Source organism: Fundulus heteroclitus, chromosome 18 (genome assembly GCF_011125445.2).
Source record: "Fundulus heteroclitus isolate FHET01 chromosome 18, MU-UCD_Fhet_4.1, whole genome shotgun sequence".
NCBI lineage: Eukaryota > Metazoa > Chordata > Actinopteri > Cyprinodontiformes > Fundulidae > Fundulus > Fundulus heteroclitus.
In genome coordinates this window covers 21,136,332-21,158,980 of record NC_046378.1, presented here as the reverse complement: position 1 = coordinate 21,158,980, position 22,649 = coordinate 21,136,332, and the positions used below count along the sequence as shown (strand labels likewise).

General features: G+C 37.7%; 1 protein-coding gene across 1 annotated transcript; it reads left to right on the top strand.

Annotated features, from left to right (window-relative positions):
* The first annotated feature begins 11,081 nt into the window (after positions 1–11,081).
* Positions 11,082–16,142, top strand: il10ra (interleukin 10 receptor, alpha). Its single transcript, XM_012877460.3, has 7 exons — positions 11,082–11,328; positions 12,277–12,397; positions 12,500–12,678; positions 12,775–12,920; positions 13,007–13,175; positions 14,407–14,525; positions 14,640–16,142. The coding sequence occupies exons 1-7, from the start codon at positions 11,265–11,267 to the stop codon at positions 15,480–15,482; spliced, it is 1,641 nt and encodes a 546-aa protein (XP_012732914.2). The 5' UTR covers positions 11,082–11,264; the 3' UTR covers positions 15,483–16,142.
* The last annotated feature ends 6,507 nt before the right edge of the window (positions 16,143–22,649 follow it).

Sequence of the window (22,649 nt, the reverse complement as noted above, 5' to 3'; positions counted from 1 at the left end):
TATATCCTGCTCTCTACATTCCAATGAATAAGCACTCCACTTTCATCTCTCAGCATCAGCAGCATCTTATCATAAATGCTGTCTGCAAAAGTAAAAAGGGCAAACCTTGTTAGATGCTGATCCCAATACCACAAGAAAACTGTTCTCACTTCCACCCATAGCTCTGAGACAGTGGAAGCTTTAGTTTTTTTTTTTTTTTTTTTTTTTAATATAATCATGTTGAGGAATTTTAGACGTTTTGTGAGTATACGTCTTTACTTGCAGCTTATGTCATAGGTAGCTGTGCTGTTACAGTAAGCAATGTGTTCCAACTCTTACTCTCTTGAAGTTAGACCCAAGCTTTATCTCTATTTTTCACTTTACTAATGTAAATCTCACTATAAATACAGAAAATTGTCTGGACACACAACAAATTCCTTTTTTCATACTACAGTCTGGGATTTTCACTTTTTACTTTGTTGATATAAGCTAAAATTGTATCTCTTTTAAACAATAAAGTGCAAGATGTGCATGCATACAACTGCAGACATCTAAAGTTGTATACCCTAAAAACGTGTTTGTGATGGTACTCATGGATTGATAGATTTGAAGCTTATTCTTCACAGTCTGACTTGTGAGATTATTCATCAAGGTTTGCATAGCAAACAGGAAAAAAGCATTTATTATTCTATGTAAAAGACATGAGCTAAGAATAAGTTAATAGAAGCTCCACATCCGTATAATTTTATACAAAGTGGTGTTTTTCTATATCTGGCAGGGACATCAGCTTTTAGTTCAGGTATTAACAATGTGAATTATGACTATGTTAATAACATAGAAAAAGTGAAAAGCTGAAACCCAACAGATAAATACAATGGATAAAGACACTTTGGGTTTAAAATTTTAGATTTAAAGATTTGTCTTGTCGGACATCAAGTCAGACTAAATTTTGCTTGTCTTTGTTCAGTTGGAATTATGGAGATTATTTATATTTGCTATATGCCAGAATAATAACGATAAGAATCTACTAGGAGAACATTTTTTTCTTAAATTCAGAAGTTCACATATGTTAAGATAACTCCACCTTTCAACATTTTGGCCCCAATGGTATGATATTCATAGCTTCTGAAAGGTTAAATTTGCAACATTTAAGTTAATTAGAGGCACACCAGGTAGTGTATTTTAAGGGAACACATCAAACACATTACCTTTTTTTCTGAGTAACATCATAGAAAAATCTAAATAAATCAAAAAAAAGATATATTAGAAAGAGAATTGTGGCTCCTACGTCTTAAGTCTAGGGTTAAGCTTCCAGATACCTGAATGTGTCATATTCATCTTTTCCGACAACTATGCAATTATAAACACCATGTGAATGTAAAGCCATGATAACATTCAGCAACAAGAGATGTTCTTTGTTCCAGATATATTGTGGTGTGAGATGTGTGTAACAAGTAACAACCCCAGAACAAAAGCAAAAGACCTTGTGAAGATGCTGACTGAAGCTATTACGACAGTGTCAATCCACAGAGAATCAGTTCCTGCTACGGACAGGGTAACTTTAAAAGGAGGAACCATTACTAAAAAAGTGGCAAAACAATACATACCCTGTTACAGTTTGTAAAATCTGCATAGGGACGAATATTTTGAGGATATGCTCTGCAGAATAAATGGAAATCAAATCTTTGGAAATAATTATTATTGTTACATTTGGAGAAAAAGGGAGGTGACTGAAACTGCTTTCATAAAAATCAATAACGACCTCCTGATGGCGGCCGATTCTAGTTTACTTTCTATTCTCATTCTTCTTGACCTGAGTGCACCCTTCTCACTCCATCATGCCTTTGTATGGTTTCACTCTTACCTTTCTGGTCACGCTTAGTCCATTCAACGAAAGTCCTTTTGTTCCCATTCATCCACTGTTACAATCACCATGCCCAAAGGCTCCCACGTGGAACCCCTACTTTATATTATTTACCTTGACAATGTCTTCTGGAAATTTATCATCCATTTTCACTGCTACATGGATGACATTCAGCTCTATACATCTAGTAAGCCAAATATCTAGTAAGCCAAATTCTATACTTCACTTGACTGAAGAATCCCTCCATAAGCTTCAAGTGGTTCAGAATTCAGCTGCCAGCAATTATTTCCAAAACCTCTTTATTTCATCACATTACCCCAGTCCTACAGCAGCTTCACTAGCTCCAGGTTAGATTCAGAATAGAATTCAAAATTATTCTGTACACATTCAAGGCCATCCACACCATCACTTCCCCTACCTTACTGATCTTTACATCACTACTTCCTCAACACCATTCGATCCTCCTCTTCCATTAACTTTACTGTTCCTTTTGCCCACCTCAGCACCATAGGGAGCAGAGCTTTCTCCCACTTTGCTCCCAAGCTCGAGAACTTTCTCTCCTCAGACAACACCGACAATTTTTCCCACTTTTTCACAACTCAAAATCCATATGTTCAAGAATGCCTACTTACTGTAATTGTCAGTTCATTGTAACATTTTAACGTGTTGTTTTTATCATGACTTATTACTCTTTTGGATTTGTATGGTGTCTTTGAGTGCTCTGAAAGGCACTTTTAAATAAAATGTAATGCTATTACGATTACTATTACTTGCCAGCTTGCGCACACCAACTCTGCTGGGTAGCATGGGGTGGTCAGATCCATGTTGTGTGGCTGTTTTGCTGCAGGAGAGACTGGTGCACTTTACAAGTGAAAAATAGCCTATACCTCCAGTTTAGTTACCAAGGGGCTCAGAAACAACAAAGCCCTGTTCCCAGTCCCAAAGAAATGTTGAGAGAAGAGCTGAAAATGTACATCTGAGCAACAAACCTGAATCAGTTCCTTCGAACATTAAGGACATCCAGGTTAACATCTGAATATGCGGGAAAAATTTTGGTAATCCCTAGAGCAGGATTTTGGTTGATTTAACAGACACTTATCTCTTAATGTTGTCACTAGGCCATGCAGACGGTTCTTTCATTAAATTACTGACGAAACAAAAAATTCCAGCTGTTTCATAAAACGAAAAGTTAATAAAAAAAATGTGTTTTTGTCATTTTATTATCTCATCAGAAATTAGTTACGGAAACCAAAAACAGCTGGTTATTTAATGCAATAGTTTAATATGCAAAATGTGATGTAAGGTCATCAACATAAAACGTTTTATTACCTGCAAAACCCAAAATGTTATTTATATGATACAATGTCCATGCCACCAAATATACATTGGAGAAACATCCCATCCTTTAAAAGAACAAATCAATGAACACAGAAGTTCCTTCAAGAGGAATTATCTTACAAATACTGTTGCAAGACATTTCAATCTCAAAACCTCATACGGAAAGAAAAGACAATTAGAAGAATTTCATTGATGCAAATATTTTAAGACTTTGGCACTCAGACCTCGCCTGGAAACATTAGCCCTGAATTTTACTTTAATATGCATAAGCAGGTGTATGAGAACAGGGATGCTTCCCCCAGGCCTGAAACTGGATGTGGAGTGGAGATAGACGAAGTTACTTCGGTCCATAGACTGCTGGTTGGCGAGACGATCTGCTTGAGCTGTAATGGTGAGTAACCAGTAGACTGGGTGAGCTGATACCAGTGCTTCACTCAGGGCTGGGACCCGGAAAAGATGAATGTCCAGCTTGGATAAAACACAGATTTGCATGAACCTTCCTATGGTGAACAAGCATGAAGCAACAGAGGAGAGGAAAAACTGCCCTTTGGGAAGAAACCTCTGGCAGAACCAGGCTCAACATGGCGGTTTTCTGCCGGACCGATTGAGATGTGACGGGGAATGCAGTAAGAATCCGGGAGGAATTACACTCTGATAGGGACGAGGTTGAAGGAGCACCATGGAAAAGCCAGATGGAGCCTGGCTACGAGGGTGGAGAAGGGGATGGAGGTGGGTAGAATAAGGGTCATCTGAGTCCAAATCAGACATAGCGCAACCACTGCTTGAGCTTTGGCCGGGTAGCAGGCTGAGTCGTGGATTTAAAAATCTTTTAAGATGAACTCTGGATGCTGATTGGCATTTCACCATCATTATTATTTTTTATAGGCATTGAAGCCATCAAACCCAGTATGAGGTAATAATAATTTTATTAGGAAGACGAGGTTTGGCTCCTACTGGTATGAACGAGGATCTAGAGGAGTTTCTGTGATTGACCCCATTTTTATGTTTATGGTGTTATTAATTTTTTAAATGATCTTAATTGGATATTTATGTTTTTAATGGTGATGTTTTTTTTTTGGTGTTGCCTACTGTTTTTATGGAGTTAGAGGCTTTTCTTTTTTGTCTCTTGTTACTTCTGGCGTTTTTGTGGTTGAGAAAGGCATTACCCAAAAAACAATTTTTTTTAATTATTTTTTTTTTACATTTTTCTTGCACCAAAAACAAAACAAAAGAAAAAAAACTGATCTTGCCACGTCATCTCTGCAAGTGCCAGATACCCAATTCCGTTAATGAGCCTTGTTTGGTGCTGTACAGTGGATTGAATGACAAAAGTTTGAAGTTTGACTTGAGCAACCTGCTGTTTGTGCAAAGCTGTTTTTAAGGTTTACCGGAAGCCCACACACACAGACAAATTTCTGCATTTTGGTTCACATCAACCAATGGAGCACAAACTCTCTGTTAACAGAACTCTGACTTATTGTGCTTACAACATTTCCTCTGCCACAGAGGAGAAACAAAATGAACACAAGCATATCAGGAAATCACTGCAAGCTTGTGGTTACCCAAAATGGGCCTTTGTCAAATCAGCCAACAAAGCTGGCAGAAAAAAACAACACAGCTTCGAACACACAGAAGAGAACTGAGAGATGTAAGAACATTGTCATTCCACATGTGTCATGAGTTTTTGAGAAATTCAGGAGAATTTTCTCCAAAGACAACATACCAGTTAATTTCAAACGTAATAACACTATCAGGCAAAAACTGGTTCATCCCGAAGACAGAACACCCAAACCACAACTGAGCAGCATTGTGTATGAGATCCAAAGCAGCGAGGATTGCAAGGATAAACGCATGGCACAGCACAGGTGGGCCAGCAGCTCTGGGGAAGGTTCAGCAGTCCATATATATATATATATATATATATATATATATATATATATATATATATATATATATATATATATATATATATATATATATATATATATATACAGAGAGAGAGAGAGAGAGAGAGAGAGAGAGAGAGAGAGAGAGAGAGAGAGAGAGAGAGAGAGAGAGAGATCCATCCATCCATCATCTATGCACGCTTATCCCTCTTCCCAGATGGTTGAAAAGAGGGTTGAAAGAAGCCATCTTGATTAAAAGAGAAAAGCCATCATATTCTGATTTTGAACTAAACATGAATCAAATAAAGTTTAAATCAAAAATCAAAATCGTTTTTGATCAAAAAAGTGAAAACTTGTCAATTTGTCATTTAAAAAGAAAATCAAACAACCCCTTGTTTTTCTTTTTCTTTTTTAAATAAATACATTTACAAAAAAGAAGGTTTCCACCAAAGCAATGAACAACCATAGCACCACTAGAGGGCAGAATGCGTCAATAGAAACAATTGTGTTTCTGCCTTGAGGCTGGATTAAATAATCAGACCCATGTTTAAATAAAAAAAAAAATAATAAATAAAAAAATGGGATTTATAGTTTTCTACTTTATTCTAACAAACAATTCTGTTAAAAGGCTGATGTGCATGATGACATCATATTAGTTATTGTACTGGTTAAGGTGGGTTATAAAAGTTCGAACCAGTTCCAGGCCAAATGGATTCAAAAAGATATGTTATGGAAAATATGATTACAATAAGATTGTTTTACTGAATGAACTTGTATTAATTGCATGTCATTCTATGCTATTTTTATCAAATGGCTCATGACACGCCACAGTCTGTTTGCATAATACCAGTAAATGATCTGTACCCCGTGACTCAATTAAGAAGGAAGTTGAACTACAGTCAGATTCGTCAAGCAACGTTTTGGTTCTCTAAGTACAAAATTGTGTCGGTTTCAGCTGACCTTTACAACCCTCTAATCTGATGCTGTGACATATTAGAAGATTACTATGTGAAACCAAGTCCCTGTCTATAAAATAAAGCAGGTTTCACATCATGGACTGAGAGGCTACTGAGCAAGAAACAAGCACTGTCTCCAAAACCGACACCTTCAAGCTCAACTGAAATTTGCAGATGCCTTTATAGAAAAGCCAAATAACTTCTGAAAAAAAAAGGTTTCATGGTCAGACCCGACTAAGGCTGCACAAAATGGGCACAATAACAAATTGTATGAAGGAGCTTTTATTAAATCTGAGACTATTGTGCCCACTGTCAAGCATGGTGGTAGCAGTATCATGCTGAGGGTCTGGTGAGTGCCAATGGTACACCTGGCAAAATAATAAAGAAGTAAAAGTACCTTCAAAGTCTGCACTTTCACGTCAAATCAAGAAGCCAGCGCAAATTCTCAGTTATCACTGATTTGCATCTGACTTAGAATGTGCATAGGAGGATGGGCCTTCATGTCCTTAAAAACAGCAGCGTACCAACTCTAGGTTGCTCAGGTGCGAGCCACCAGAGATAACAAAAGCTCCTCGATAGGTGTCGAAACGTCTTCAGAAAGAACTGAACGAAAGTCTGGTTGCCTCCGATTTAAGCCTGTTTGCTGATGTCAAATCAACAACTTGATAACCTGAAACTTTTACACAATTGTGTGTTCCAATAAAACCCAATATGCAAGTGAAAATTAGGTTTGGCACAGATAGGGTGGGATATAAATAATTTTCTGGAATGGCCCAAAAAGTAACCTGTCAGATCATCAATGGACAATAATTAACGGTGGGGGTTAGCTAGTGTTGCCTATCTCCTTGGACCTTCCGCCAGTTTCTCACAGGACAACAAAAAGTCACACGGGACAAAACCACCATAGCCACCAAAGAGAGAGAGAGAGAGAGAGAGAGAGTGAGAGAAAGACAGACAGAGACAGAGAGAATAATTTTAGCATCTTATGATGATTTTCATCTGAATAATTTTGTCTCTTGTAAATATATTTTAAATTGTGCTCTACTAACACTAGAGGCTGTTGGGTTGCATTCTCTACTTATATATTTAAAAACCCTTGGGGAATATCTTATTATAACAGATGATTACTTTAAAAAAATCCCCCTTTTTGAACGACCAACAGATCTCTGACATTACTATACAGACCACCCACATTTCGCATTTACTCATCGGTTCTCTGTCCAAGTACAAGACAGAAACCAAAAAGTGACACGAGTAAACAGCAAAGTGTGTTGACTTTTGCAGGACTCCTACGAGGAAGTAAAACCCGACATGAAAAAATATCACATGCGAGGAGGAGGTGAGAAGCTAAGATCTACATTTAAGAGAAATGTCGTTTCTCAGAAATGAAAAACAAAAAATTATATTGAAGAGCAAACTAAATTAATTGAAATTGAGTTCTGCGAAGCCTGAAGGGACTTCTCTAAAGCTTTATGATAAATAAAATGTTTTCGGTTGCTATAACTGTACCTTATTGCAGTAGTTTGTGAAAGCTGCTTTACTAGGACCACTAAAAGCTACATGTCACCAGACTGATACATCCAATTTTTTTTTTTCCATAAAAGCATTATGATAGACAGATGTAAGATTTCCATATAGGCATCAAGAGCTTAATACTCTGATCATGCTAATCTATCTGTTTTTTTTTTTTTACTTTTAATCATTTGTTTCCAGCCACATGGATGACTGGAAAATATCTGTTAGCTGACATACCAGTTTTAACCAACATGCTATTGTTAACCCATGAATGCACAAATCCAGACCCTGAGAGATACCATTCTGCATGTTTTGGATGCATCCCTTCTCCAACATAGGTGAATTAAATGGTTGAATTCTCTCATCAGCATGTCATTTAGCTCTGCAGGACAATTGAATCAACTTTTATATATATATATAAAATATATAATAATGATAACATAATATAAATTGTGATTCACTCAGTCATTTGTAATAAAAGTTCTGTTTTTTTTATCTAATTTTATCATTTTTTCTCATATTCTATTTAAAATCGCAGACTTTTCGCTATTTTTCATGTAAATCCTTGGTGGCGCTTGATAGTGAAGCCGGTGAGGTCGCAGCGATCTTTGCCTCCCCTGGGATAGAATGTGTTACAAATGCAGAAATCCATCACTCATAAACTGTTACCAATCAAATAACAAATAATTAAGTTTTATTTATGTTTTTCATGAAAGAATCAATATTTTTTCCATGTCTCTTGGTGAATTGATTTGGCTCAATCAGTCTCCTTCAGCACTTTGCAATGAGTCTACTCTGTAGAGTGTATATATTTGTAAATCTGACTCTGATGACGTCAGTGCCTCACTAGCTATGAACCCTACCGAACGTCATATACACTCCAGAGCAGGGCATTTCTCAAGCTTAGGTCCTCTACCAGAAGCCTGGGAGCTTGAGGGATCTTCTTAGGATCTTAGTTGTTCCTAAGATTGAGCTCTTCTGGACTGAGATGTCTGACGTTTCTCCAGGGATCTGTTGGGGCCACTTCTCCAGAGTTGGGGTTACTGCCCTGAGTCCTCCGATGACCACGTTCACTACTGTTGTCTTCACCTTCCGGGCTCTTTTTAATTCTTCCCAGACCTCTTGGTATTTCTCCAGTTTCTTGTGCTCTTTTTCCCTGATGTTTCCATCACTCGGGATGGCCACATGGATAAAAATGCCTGTCCTCTGCTGCTTATCAATGATCACAGTGTCCAGTTGGTTGGCCATTACCATATTGTCTGTTTGTATCTGGAAGTCCCACAGGATCTTTGCTCTGTAATTCTCCACCACCTTGGGAGGTGATTCCCATTTTGACCTGGGGGTCTCCAGATGGTTCTGAACAGATGTTTATGTACACTGTACCAGCCACTTGGTTATGGCGTTCCATGTATCCCTTCCCTGCTAGTATCTTACACCCTGCTGTGAGATGCTGGATCACTTCAGCTATCTCTCGGTGGTACGTCCCATGCAGGGTTTTTTCCTCCCACAATTGCTCCCTCAGTTCCTTTTCTTCCAACTTCCATTGTCTAAGACATTCACTGAGCGCTTCATCCCTTGGGGCCATCTTCTTGATATATTCTTGGAGCTTGGATGTTTCATCTTCAATGGTGGCTCTGATACTCACTAGGCCTCTGCCTCCTTCTTTGCACCTTGTGTATAGCCTGTGGATACTAGATTTGGGGTGGAATCCACCATGCATGGTAAGTAGCTTCCGTGTTTTAACATCAATGGTGTGGAAGTCCTCCTTTGGCCAACTTATTACCCCGGCAAGGTGTCTGATTCATTTTTTGCTCATTTTACAAGTAAAGCTAGGACTTTGATGTAAAGTGAGGACAAAAGGTCCTCACTGTTTTTTCTGGGCTAGGGGTAAGTTTTAGGACTAAGGTGTCAATTAAGTTTAGGTCAGGGTTAGGTATACACTGATAATGGTTAAGTTTGGGGCTAGGTTTAGGGTTAAGCCGTAGAAAGGCTTGAAGATGAACGAAAGTCTACGGAAGTCAAGGTACAGTCCTTATTATGTACACTAAACAAGGGTGTGTGTGTGTGTGTGTGTGTGTGTGTGTGTCATCCTAAAAAATAATAATAATAACACATTTTATTTAAAAGGCACCTGTCTGGACACTCAAGGTAACCGTACAAAAAAAGATAACACATAATATGGTTTGAACTAAACCAATCTATTGTTGTTTTTTCTGTATATTTGGAGTGAACCTCCACCCCACTCTGACGTTTTACATAGTCTCTAACACGTCTTCAAGGGGTGTAAGTACTTTAGCAAGGCACTGTATTTTAAGATTAGAATGTATTCCTACATTAAAATCCATGGCTTATGTTGCTTTCCAAGTGCTAATCTATAGTGAACAATACTGATGCTATGGATAAGGCATCTGTGTTTTTTCAGGGTATTTTGATGCAGCCGGGCAAAACCCATCTGTAATCCAACGCAGAATGAATGTGAAAGACTGAGCAATAAAGGACGTTCAAGGACAGGGTAAAGTCCAAGAGAGAGGGTTTTATTTAAAAAAAAATAAATAAAACTTGGATGAATAATACAAAAATCAAGATTTTGGGGCAATAAAAGAGGCCAGAATAACAAAACTCCACTCAGAAAAAAAGAGGAAAAAAAGAACAGGCAACAAAAAACACTAATACAGATAAATAGGCCTACTAAATGAGACAGAGGGAAAACTAAATAATGGCTGATCACCCTTCAAAGATACAAAAAGGGGTGAAATACAAAAAAAAAATTACTGGAACTAACATAAGGGCCCCACCCCCATCCCCTATATGATCCAGAGTTGTGGTACTAGCCAATTTGCAGGTCTCAACATGACCTTGCTCCTCCCCTTTTCCAAGTATTTGTTCAGCCAAAGGACTCGACCTATGAGGCAACGTCCACTGACTACACTCAGAAAGCAAAATAATTGAGTTAAGTAATACACACAAAACGCGACCTGTCCAGGGTGAACCCCGCCTCTCGCCCAGTGAACGCTTGAGAAAGGCACCAGCGACCCCCGCGACCCCATGAGGGATTAAGCGGGTCAGAATATGGATGAATGGAATACACACAAAACACTTATTTTAGAATACAGTGTTTTATCATTGCCTCAATAAATTAATTCTGAACCAAAACCAATTCTTTCTTAATCTGTAAATCGAATCCCATATTTGAAAAAAGCAAAATACAACAGGCGGCAGAGTACACAAGCTTTCACACAGAGGTGTCGGCAGGCAAACAAAGTCTAAGATCTGATCCCCTGAATAAATTTGTATATTTCTGTTATTTACATTTGTGTACACTCCATTTGTTTTATGTATGTAAATTTGTACAGAAAGAATGAAAATAAGGGAAATTCGTCTATGATGTTGCGCTTCTTTCCATTCAAATAAGGCAAAACAAATGAGGAAGTAGAGGCAGAGGGAGACGGAGAGATGTGAAACCAGCAAGCGCGTCACCGATGCTGTCACAACAGGAAACTCATCATCAGGGGGCGGAGAGGGAACGAGATGAGATCTGGAGATAGGTTTTATGTATTCTTCAGATCAAAAGGTTTCAGACAGGGGAAAGCCGCGTCTCTGCCGTGGATATTTATCAACACTGACTATGGTTTAAATGGTCCTGTGCTGACAGTTGGAATGCTGCATATTGCTGGAAGCTACTGAAGGGCATCTGACTGAGTGATTGCACCTTTCTCCAAAGTCAAAATGGATTTGAAAAACAAGGCACCGATTGCTCTCTTCCTGATTCTGTACATCAACCACATTTCAGGTAATTAAACCTTGTTTTGTTTTGTTTTTTTTTTGTTTGTTTTTTTTTACCAATTAACAATGTTTTATCTTATGTCTTGTTTGAGATTTTTAAATGTACTTATCATTATGGACCTGTTCAATATCAACAAATGGCAAAACCTTGTAAAGTAATTTATAAAGTTATTAGAAAACGTTTTTGTTATTCATGAGGAAAAACAATTTTGGAAAAATTATTTTTGTTCTCATAGACATTTTATTATGCATAATCTATGTAACATTTATAAAATGTCCTTTCTTGAAATTTCAGTCATTTAGACCAATGGCTTTCACTACATTTGCCAAAAATGTAGATAAACTATTAAAAAAACTTTCTTGATAAACTATTAAAAAAAAAATAAAAAAAAAAAACAACTGGACTTGTTTTCCGTGGTTGAAGATGTTTCGCTTCCTCTCTAGGAAGCTTTCTCAATTTAAAAAGTGAATTGACAGTGACCTGGATGACTGAGAATCTTCACCAGCTGATAAACTATTAGTTTGATGCGATGCAGATGTGTTACCGTTCTATACAAGCTTAACTGTAGTTTTAACTGATATTCATGACATGGATTCTAAAATGTAACTTTTTTGCCGAATTGGGATGTTTTCCCTTTTTCCCTCTCATAAGCAACTCACAAAATTAAAAAAGACAACTAATCATGGGGAAAAAACAGAGCTAGTTTTGGTACTATAATTATTTTTGCAAGATTTTCCCCCTAGTCATCTAGACTTCCTCTTTTGTTCTTGTGATCAAAGTTTTGCAGAAATATGTAAAGATGCCCCTTCTCTGCATTATATTAAGCATATATTTACATTGCAGATGTTTCCTCTTTACACAAGCCATGTAAAAGCAATTAAAATTTGAAGAAGGTGAAATGACTCAGTAAAAGCAAATGTATACATTATTAAATGCATTATTTTGTTGCAACAGGAACAGCTGTCCCCGCACCCAAAAAACTGGAAGTCCATATTTACGAGGGGGAGGTAATAGTTCTATGGGAACATCCCGAGGAGGCCCCATCGGAAGCAGTTTATAATGTACAAATGACAAAGTATGTTGAACTTTCAGATGCACTATAGTTTTTGAATAGCTAATAATAATTGATGAGTCACCTTTTTTTTTCTTTATTGACCGGTGAGTTTTCTGCTTTCAGATATGGTAGTGGTGCTGGTTGGGATAACGTATCCAACTGCTGGGGGATCACAAAGAACTACTGCCTCATTGACCCTCAAATATATGAATACACAGATGCCTACATAGTCAGAGTTCAGCTTGTCAAAGGAGATCAAAAGTCTGCATGGAAAAGAACAACTAGATTTTATGTAAATCAAGGTAAGTGCTTTAGTTTGGGATGTGAATTTATTGAACAATTCATTATCAAGGAGTAGTTAATTTTGCTATAATATTTGTTTTCCTTTCTGTTCAAAGGTGACTTGCTTCCTCCCTCCTTTACTTTGCGGGCCACTTCAAGCACACTTGCAGTTTACGTTCATGAAAAACCAATTCTGAGAAAAATCTATCCATATGGTGTTGCGTACACTTTGTATTTGGAGGAGATTGGTCAAGAAAACAAGGTGGGTGCGGTTTAAAGACACAGTGTGTAATATAAAACTTATAGAAAGTGCAGTCTTACTGCAACTCAGTTCTTTTTAACCAACAGACTACAACTGTTTACGTGAGAGATGATGAAGGAGAGGATCAGAGGACGAAGACTTTCACATCTCTCCACTGGGGAAGAAAGTACTGCGTCAGCGTCAAAGTCGAAGGCCTTGGTAGCCTCTCCACCAGCAACGTGTCTGAAAAGCAGTGTTTGCACCTCCCAGAGCAAGGTAAAACAAAATATGTGTTTAAACTGAACTATAATTTGAAGAACCTTTGAAAAGTATTTGTTTTTGCATTTTGTCATAATGCGACCGCAAAGTTTGACATATTTTATTGGGATTATACATAACAGGTAAACACAAAGCAGGAAAGAAAATTATACATTGTTTTACAAATTATTTTGAAAACGAACCCTTTTTTACTTTAAAGTTCTTTAATAAAGTCCAATCCAAACAACTGCTTTCAGAAGTTACCTAATTAGTAAATAAACTGACTATAAATAACTGCACACCAACCGGCACATGGCTATCCACCTAATTGGCCAAACAAGAAAAGCATTAATCAGAGAAACAGCCAATATGCCTGTTACTCTGGAGGAACTGTAGAGATCCACTGCTCTGGTGGGAGAAACCACTGACATGACAGCTTAGTCATGCAGTCTACAAATCTGCCTTTTGTGTTAGGATAGTAAGAATAACATAATTGTTTAAAGAAAACCTAAAAATGCCCCTCTCTAATAGTAAGAAGCCATGCAAGAGACACAACAAACATGTGGAAGAAGGTCAAATAAGACCAAGACTGATTTTATTTATTTATTTATTGGCTACGTGCAAAATGAAATACATGCCAGAAAACTCTGAACACACCATTTCCTGGTGTGAAACATTAATTAATGTTCAGCTGCAAAAGACTTGATACTTAGGCAGAGGTCCACCTTCCAGTAGCAAAATGACCCGAAACAAAGAGCCAGTGTTGCAATGGACTGGTGAACAATGCACATTCATGTGTTGAAATGGCGCAGTCAAAGCCTCGACCTAAGCCAAATTGAGAATCTATTATAAGACTTGAAACTGGCATTTGACAGATGTTTGATTTTCAGTCTGACTGAGCTTGAGCTTTTTTTGCTAAGAATAATGGGCAACAGTTTCAGTCTCTAGATATGCAAAGCTGGCGAGGAAATCCGCCCAAAAGACCGGCCTCTGTAATCGCAGCTTAATGCAGATTTATGCTACAGATTTTTTTTTTTTATTAAATAATATAAATATATTAAACATAATAAATATATTTCCATTTCATAAATTTATGTACGCATTCATATTATTTCATCACATGAAATCCCAACAAAATACATTGAACTTTGTGTTTGTAACATTACAATGTGAAAAAGGGATCTAATGAAATGAATTTAATGCATGTTCATCAGTTTACAGTTGTAAAACTGTATTTTCTTTCTTGCAGAATTTTATATTATAGCTGCAACATCCTTATCTATTCTGGGGATCCTGGTCTTTGTTGCTTTTTTGACCGGCATTCTGCTGTGTTACATAAAACGCCCTGCGAAAACCCCTGTTGCATTGGTAAGAGTTTAAAAAAAGCATTTAAAAAATATATGTATATATCCAAAGGATGTTTTAACAACATGACATCAGAGATGGCTCATGATTTCTTTGTCTCATCTTGCCCCACTTTAGAAGTCCCCTGTAAGAGGCTGGCATCCACTTTCTGTCTCAGAAGGGACCATGGAGGTGATCACAGACAAGGGATGGTTTCTGTCCAGTACCAGAACTGATACAAAAACCACTCTGAAGCTGCCTGAAACCAATGTTACAATAATAGATGAGGAGGAGGAGGAGAACAGGAGGACCAGCTTGGACAGCGGGGTCAGCGTAGAGGCAGACTCCGCAGCAGACAACAGAGGACAAGCTCCAGCGAGGCAGGAGGACAGCGGCTGCGGGAGCATGGGCGGGTCAGACAGCTCTGCCGACAGCCACACAGATTACCCTCTGCAGGATGACAGCATGGAGGCGGAGGACGTCAGAAAGAGGGAAGACAGCGGGATGGGCTTGAGCTGCCAGCTCCATTCCTCTTCCCTGAACCTTGATGATCACGACACAGAGCCTCTCGTGGAGACTGTGATTGTGGGAAATTACCGCACCCAGAGCCCTTCCAACATGCAGATCCAAAAAAACAATAGCGAGGACATGTTAAAACAGATCCCTGCCCACTCGCTAATGGCGGAAGTGGTGACGGGATACAAAGCCGGGCCTCAGTCCTGTATATGCTCAGAAACAGGGCAGTGCAGCTGGTGCCACAGGCATGGCAATCACGGGCCCGAAGGGGCCAAAGTTTACAGGACTGTCTGGATGGAAAACCTGCATAATAACACACACATGGACTCCATCTCAGTGAACTCAGAAGCGTCATTTTTACAACTGACTGAAACGTTTCCCCTGCTAACATCTAAATACGAACAGGACAGCAATATGAACAATGTGGCCCTCTCTCTCTGCGACGTTCAGCTTACAACTGACTAAGCCGCTGTGGAATGCAACACTATTTATAGATCTCTTGGGAAGAATCCAAGCTTACATGTCACACTGCATGTTTGAAAGTGGAACCAATAGGCGTAGTTAAATTAGCATGGCTGGAGGGACCACGGCGGTTTAAACCCAGGCGGGAGAGAAGAATGCACAGCCGCTGCCGACCGGTAACCGTCACTGGTGCCTTGGAGCCTTGTTGACTGAAGACATTTTTCAAACCTGCCTCCTCGGGTATATTATTCACTGACTAAACGGCACATGCCGGAAATGAAACCAGTATGGGGAGCGCTGTGAAAAAAACAGCTTGACAGTTACTCACTTTAACATTCAATGATTTAACCCCCTCCATCTATGACTACTTGTGTGACTGTGGTTACTGAAAGCACAGAACTCAGTTAGTTTTCTGATGTAATTTATTTTTTTGGAACAGACTTTTTTTCCCCACAAACTCTTGCAGTATTCAATAAAGCATAAAAAAGATATTTTTGTAAAAAGAAAAAGAAAAAAAGAAGCTAACATTTATTTTCTTGTTTTTATTGATCATTGTTTTTGCTTCAGTCTCAAATGCCTCAGCAAGTAGCCTTTTTCTAATTACGTCCTGTTGAAAGTATTTATAATGTGTTTTTAAAAATACATATATTATTTCGTTCTGCATTTCAGTCTTTTTTTGGATGTGATTTAAATCATTCTCTTTGGGTTGTTCTGTAAATCTCTATCCACAATCATGTTCTCGCTCACAGAACAAATGACACAATGTTTAAGCAAGGAAAACCCTGAAACCAAACAGATAACATGTGGACGGACGCAAATCGCAAGATTTGTCAGTACACGGGATCCCCGAATGCAGATGAACTACCGGAACCAGGGCTGTGGTTTTTTCACATCTAAACTAGGAAACAAATACTTCCTCTGCATACATCCACCAAGTTTAAAAAAGAAAAAGTCCCAAAGCACAGTGCTATTTGTTCTCCGTGGCAAGGTTATGATTTCCAGACACCATAAAAAAACACCATGTGACCTATTTCTGCTTGTTTGCAATGCAGTGTAGAGGAAGTGAGACAACTTTTGGATTTTCCTCCCAACTGGGAAAGGCTCGCTTCTTTGAAATGGCAAATATCACATAGTTTTAGCATACGTGTAGCTCTTCACCAAGTTCTGTGGAATCTGTAATTTTCTGCCTAATATGGATTTAAATAGACATAGTCATGGCAAATTCTACGGTGTTGACAACAGTCCAATCATAAAGATGATTAACCTTTCCTAAGGTTTTAAAATGAACTCTAACCTTAAGCATGAAAAAGAAATATTGCTATATTTATATATTTTTACTGTCCAAGAGAAGACTAACTGAAAACTGAAACTGAAAAGTTACAGTTGATACCAGATACAGTATTTACAAACGCCATATGAGAAATCCATAGCCTCTTTTTCTGTCAAACATTAAACCAGAATACATTTTCATATTTTAGGTAAGATAGAATCATCAAAATTATTTATATTTGCTAAACTAAATAATAAAGGGGTACAGCCTTTTTAAGCATTTTTATTGTTCAGACAACACAAGATTGGTGTTCCTTTAAAGATTTTGGAGAAGCCTGAATGAGAATGGCATGACGAGTGAAATCAGAACATCTGAGTAAAAAGGAGGCAAGTTTGCATGTATTTTAAGACAACACGTCAAATACACTGCTTCTTGTATGACATCATGGGGAAACAACGAAAAAATTTTAAAGAAACACAGGCAACGATTTAAAGAAGAGAATTGTGGATCTCAACATGCTTGGTGCATCCTTGGTCAAGTCATGTCTGGGAGGAAGACGGGTTCTGGATTCCAGAGATGAATGTCTTTTGGTGTGAAAATTGCAAAATAAGCCCATAAAAGCGAAACACACTTTCAAAATGTCAGCTGCAGTTAGTATGAAACTGTCATACCCACAGAGTACTGAAATGGGCTGAGAGGCGACTCAGGGAAGAAGAAGTAGTTACAATGAAAGCAAAATCAAAAGTCTGGTTTCCAACTTCACTCAGAGACAAATATCTTATCATTTGGAGACGTGCACTATGGTGTGGGGGAACTAAATTTCAAGGGTTTGCCCATAATGACCGTGGTTGGAGGGAAACCGGGGTAGCTTGGAAGCCTGGAAAAACCACCCCGACTGTGAAGTACAGGCAAAATCCCATGTGGGTGTGTTGTTGCAGGAGGGGGTGTTCCACTGGTGCATCAGCCAGAAAGTTAAAGCTTGGAAATCGGCGTGACTTAGTTAGAAGCATTGACGCAATACCTTAAAAACATACCTCTGTAGAACTGTGTAGTGTCATGCTTAATGAAAGCTAAACACAGTATATTTGTGCAAACACCTTGCACCATCTAACCACATGGGGGGTGGGGGGTAGGGGGGGTTGGCCACAGGACCCGCATACCTTGCAAGTCTTCGAGTCAGCCTTGATCTCCTCTGTATGCTCAGATATTCTAGAGTCAGACGGAAGGCCACCTGAGTGACAGTGAAAGCTTAGCTAAAATGTAGTCGTTAGCAAGGCAAAGATCTCAAACACATCAGCTAATCTTCAACTGTATGGGTGATAAGGAAAATAATTGAGGTTTTGCACAAGCCAACTCAACGTCAAGCCCGCTTGGCTGAAAGGCTGTGGGAAGAACTCGAGCACTGTGAAACTACAGAAACAAATACTCGGAAACCTCAATGAAGAGAGACAACGTTGGGCAACGCTACTCCACAGCGATTTGAGAGGCTGATAAAGTCATACAGAAATCGACTGCTTCAAGTTAGACCTGCTGAAGTTCATTCTACAAACTGTTGAATGAGATTTAGAATCTGGTAAACCCTGACTAATTCTTATCTCATCCTGACATGAAGAAGTTGGAAGTAAAAGTGGTGTTATCTTTTTCATGACTGAGATCCTGGGGGGGGGGAAACAGGTGATGTAATAGAAATTAGTTACTCAAATGCCTGCAAGTTAATTAGCCAAAATATGCAAAAATCTTGCTCTTTGTTACAGTCTTGTTTTAACATCCTTCAAAGATGATTACACCTGGATATCTGAGAATATTTTTGGAGCTTAGACAAATTGCCATATAGTAAGGCCTGCAATGCCATAAAAAAGGCACACAGTGTACAATATAGCTAGATTGCCATTTGGCATCATGGCAAATGTTTTATATATATATATGTGTGTGTGTGTGTGTGTGTGTGTGTGTGTGTGTGTGTGTGTGTGTGTGTGTGTGTGTGTGTGTGTGTGTGTGTGTGTGTGTGTGTGTGTGTGTGTGTGTGTGTGTGCGTTTAGGGAAAAACATTGCATAACACCAATTAATGCACAGAAAGATAAAATGATACAGAAGTTTAGAAACAACTTTGTACTAATTCTTGCTCCTCGTAGGTTCTTGGTAAAGAAGCAAAGTCATTCTTGTACAATGGATAAATTACACAAGAAGTTTCTCTTGAAATAAGTTATTCTTCCTTTGCAAAAAAAATAAAACAAAAAAAAAAGGTTTAGTTTCACAATGTCAACCTTAATGGTCATCTTAAATGGGTTAAACCTCTGTGATAAATAATCAGTCCCTTCAGGGCATTCAGTCAAAGCTAAACATGAATTCAAAAGAAATATATATTTTCCTTACCATAATTTAATTTAAAATGATCAATGAGATCCTTTTTTGTAATGTACTATAATAGACACATTGTATCTGGGTTTCCTGTCTAAGCACTGCATCTTACAATTGTCTTATGTTGAGATATTTATTTGCCAATCCGAAATCTCTGCACATGGCCTCCAGGGAGAGCCTGTATCTGCCTCAGCATTTTATATAGTTTTAATAGCACCCAGTCCCAATGACAAGATGTCCTAAAGACCACTACAAGTTGCAAAATTATGTTAATTTGCATATTTGGCAATCTGACTCTGGTTCTGCTTCATTCATATATATATATATATATATATATATATATATATATATATATATATATATATATATATATATATATATATGAAACACATTTCATGTAAGTCTTGAATTTGTCTATTTGTTGCTCACTGGCTTCTTGAAATAATACTGGCTGGAGGGGTCCGAACATTTGCTAAATATACTGTGGCAATAAAGATGTTAACTTGTGAGAAAAAGTGTTTATATGATTGTGCAGGGTTATACGTACACCATTACTTGGGAAATTCTAGTATCATGGAAATTGAAAGCGAGAGTACATTTTGCGACAGTTTCACAAGAAAATTTGCATCAGGTTGATTGGGCATAATCAACTGTGGGCAAATAACAGCCTCAACTGGGTTCTCTAACCCTTCTTTAACCAACAAGTCTTCATCCCCATCATCTCCAACTGATTCCTTACTTTGCTCTTGCTGTCTGCCATGCAGTTGTGTGCTAATCCTTTTTGCCTATTTTCTGTTCTTCTCATTCTTGGCCATATCCTCACATAAACCCCAGTTGAAATATTTTAGATTCAATTACAAATTTAATTTAAGCCTATATAGATCTGCACCTTAGGCAGAAAAACAATCCAACCCAATACAGCTACATATTTTTGCTAAAAACACTTTCGACAACATCTTTTAACAGTTGTCTCTCCTAATTAAGTAGGATGCACATATAGGAGAGGTGGCATAAACCCATTTAATATTATAAAGTAGGTATGTCTATCTGATTGATATAGACTAAAATTGAACATTAACATTTGTCCTTTGTCTGCTTTTAACTTCACTTACAGTACTTATCTTGAAAAAGAAGTTAATCTTCACTTCTGTTTTTTTCTTTCCTGCATCTTACTGATACTGTCTGCCAAAAAAAAGACAGTATGTTAAATCTCATTGCCGGAAATAGTGTGGAAGGTGAAACACCCAAATCCCACATGGGTGCGCCGCCCCTGTCTAAGCATACCAACAAATTAATTGCAAATGGGCTTTAGTGCCCCATCATCAATGTTTTGCAGTGGCCACCACAGACACCTAATCTCAGTGCCATAGAAAATGTGTGTGCTGGTCTCAAACACATGTGTGATCAAGGCAGCCTACAGGCCTGACTCGGTTAAAACCGTTCTGTCTGGAGGAATGGGCCAAAATTCCAGCAAACACTTTGGAGGATACCAAAAATGTTTGACCCAAGTAAGACTGTTTTAAAGCAATTCTGCCAAATGCTAAGGAAAGGTATGTAAACCTTTGCATAGGTCAAACTAATTTTGTCTGTAAGTTGTTATTTTATTTGTAAGTTGTAGGTCAATATGTAGGTTTGAACTACTTGCTTGATTTAAAAAAAAAAAAAAAGTTTTTTTGAATATCTTTTTATTGATATCATTTGATGTCATAGATTTACATACTTCCAACAATAAATCATTAAAAATACTCAGTGTATTAAATTCATTTGACATCAGTTATGCACACACACACACATATATTATATATATATATATATATATATATATATATATATATATATATATATATATATATATATATATATATATATATATACACACTGTACTGTATGACAACATGTGACCATTGAACAAACATGCCAAGATCCCAATGAGTGGGTCTACCGTCTAGGTTTCTCTTCTGTGAAATAGGGTATCCATCCAACACAAGAAGGTTCAGAAACAAAAAATAACACATTTAATCAGTGCGAAAACCTTCAAAGTTCTGTTTTGAGACATCAAGTGTGACTGTGAAGATATGACTGTTTTTCAACGAATGCAACAGGCGACCTTAAGTCAACCTACTGCAAACTGCTCATTTAAGGAGAAAAAAAACTTTTTGCAAATAACTTCTAGTTTCATTAGAGGAAAAACAGTGAGGCGCTTAAGTTCTGCTAACCATAGAAAGTATCGATGGGCGGTAGACATGGGGACTTGGAGGGAAGTCACCCGCAATTTAGAAGAAAGCTGATGTGCCTGGTTCCTGTGGTCGGGTTAGCGAAATATCTTTCCCTTTGCCAGAAACAGTTATTATCACCAGTGTGTTCAATCTGCCTTCCCCTCGCTTTCAGTGAGTGAGCATATTTGACTTTGCATCACGCGACACCTAACGTTGTCAGTTTCTTGTGACACAGATCAAAACTGGTAGGGTGAAATTTCAATATCTACAGTATTTACACATTAATTTGTTGTTTTAAGCATATTCTAGACTAACAAGAGACAATATTAGATTTAAAAAGCATTCAGGAAAGCATCAAGAAACAAAGCTATCAATTAAAGAGGTAAAAAGAGGAACAACATACAAAAATTAAGATGCAATCATGTACCATGGAATTAAAGTCTAACTACACAAACATAAGAGTATAAATGTTGAAAATAAGCTTCATGTAGCTTGAGGAAGTGAAAATTCAGATGGTTTCCTTCCATTGTTTAATAGTTTTCAGAATCATTTGCCACAAACTTGTTATTTTATCGAACCGCTGATTGAGAAGGGAGGCTTCGACTTTTTCAAGCCAACTTTGCTGTAAAATCAACACACAGTAATGTTAAGGGAAACCACAAGACAACTTTTAGAGAGGAAATAAAACTTGCAAATATGTTTTTTAAAAGGGAGACGGCACAGAAGAATGTACTTACGTGAGCACTGTGTCCTTCACTGATGACTCTGCAAAGTAAGAAGAAATATTATTAAATATTATGTTATTTATTCAGCCAACAAAGGCTGTATATGGTGCTTTGGTTCCATGAGAATATAGTTGCAAACTGGTTTTAGGGGTTTTACTATTTATCCAAAAAGTCATTTTCAGGCCTTTTTGCAACAAGCAAGAGAAAATATTGCCAAAACAGTCAAAACACTATGTCCTTATTAGATATTGTTTATAAAAACAAAAATTTGTGTTCATCATTCTGCTATATTGTTATACCAGTCATGATCCTCCAGTGTTAAGAGTTCAAGTTTTTTTAATGGTCTGTTTCTTTTATTGTTTTCTTATGATCACTATTTAAATTTGTCCATTATAAATTGAGTTCTTCTTCAACAAAGCCAACATTAAAGCAGACATTAAAGAGGCCTATTCACATAATTTAACCATAAAAACATAATAAAACTTATATTCATCTTAATATAAAACTATATCCACTAGGTGTCCGTCCTGATCATGTTTACATGGTCCTTTTTGAGCCTGAAAATAATTTAGCACCAGGCACGCTCAGCAAACATGAACAT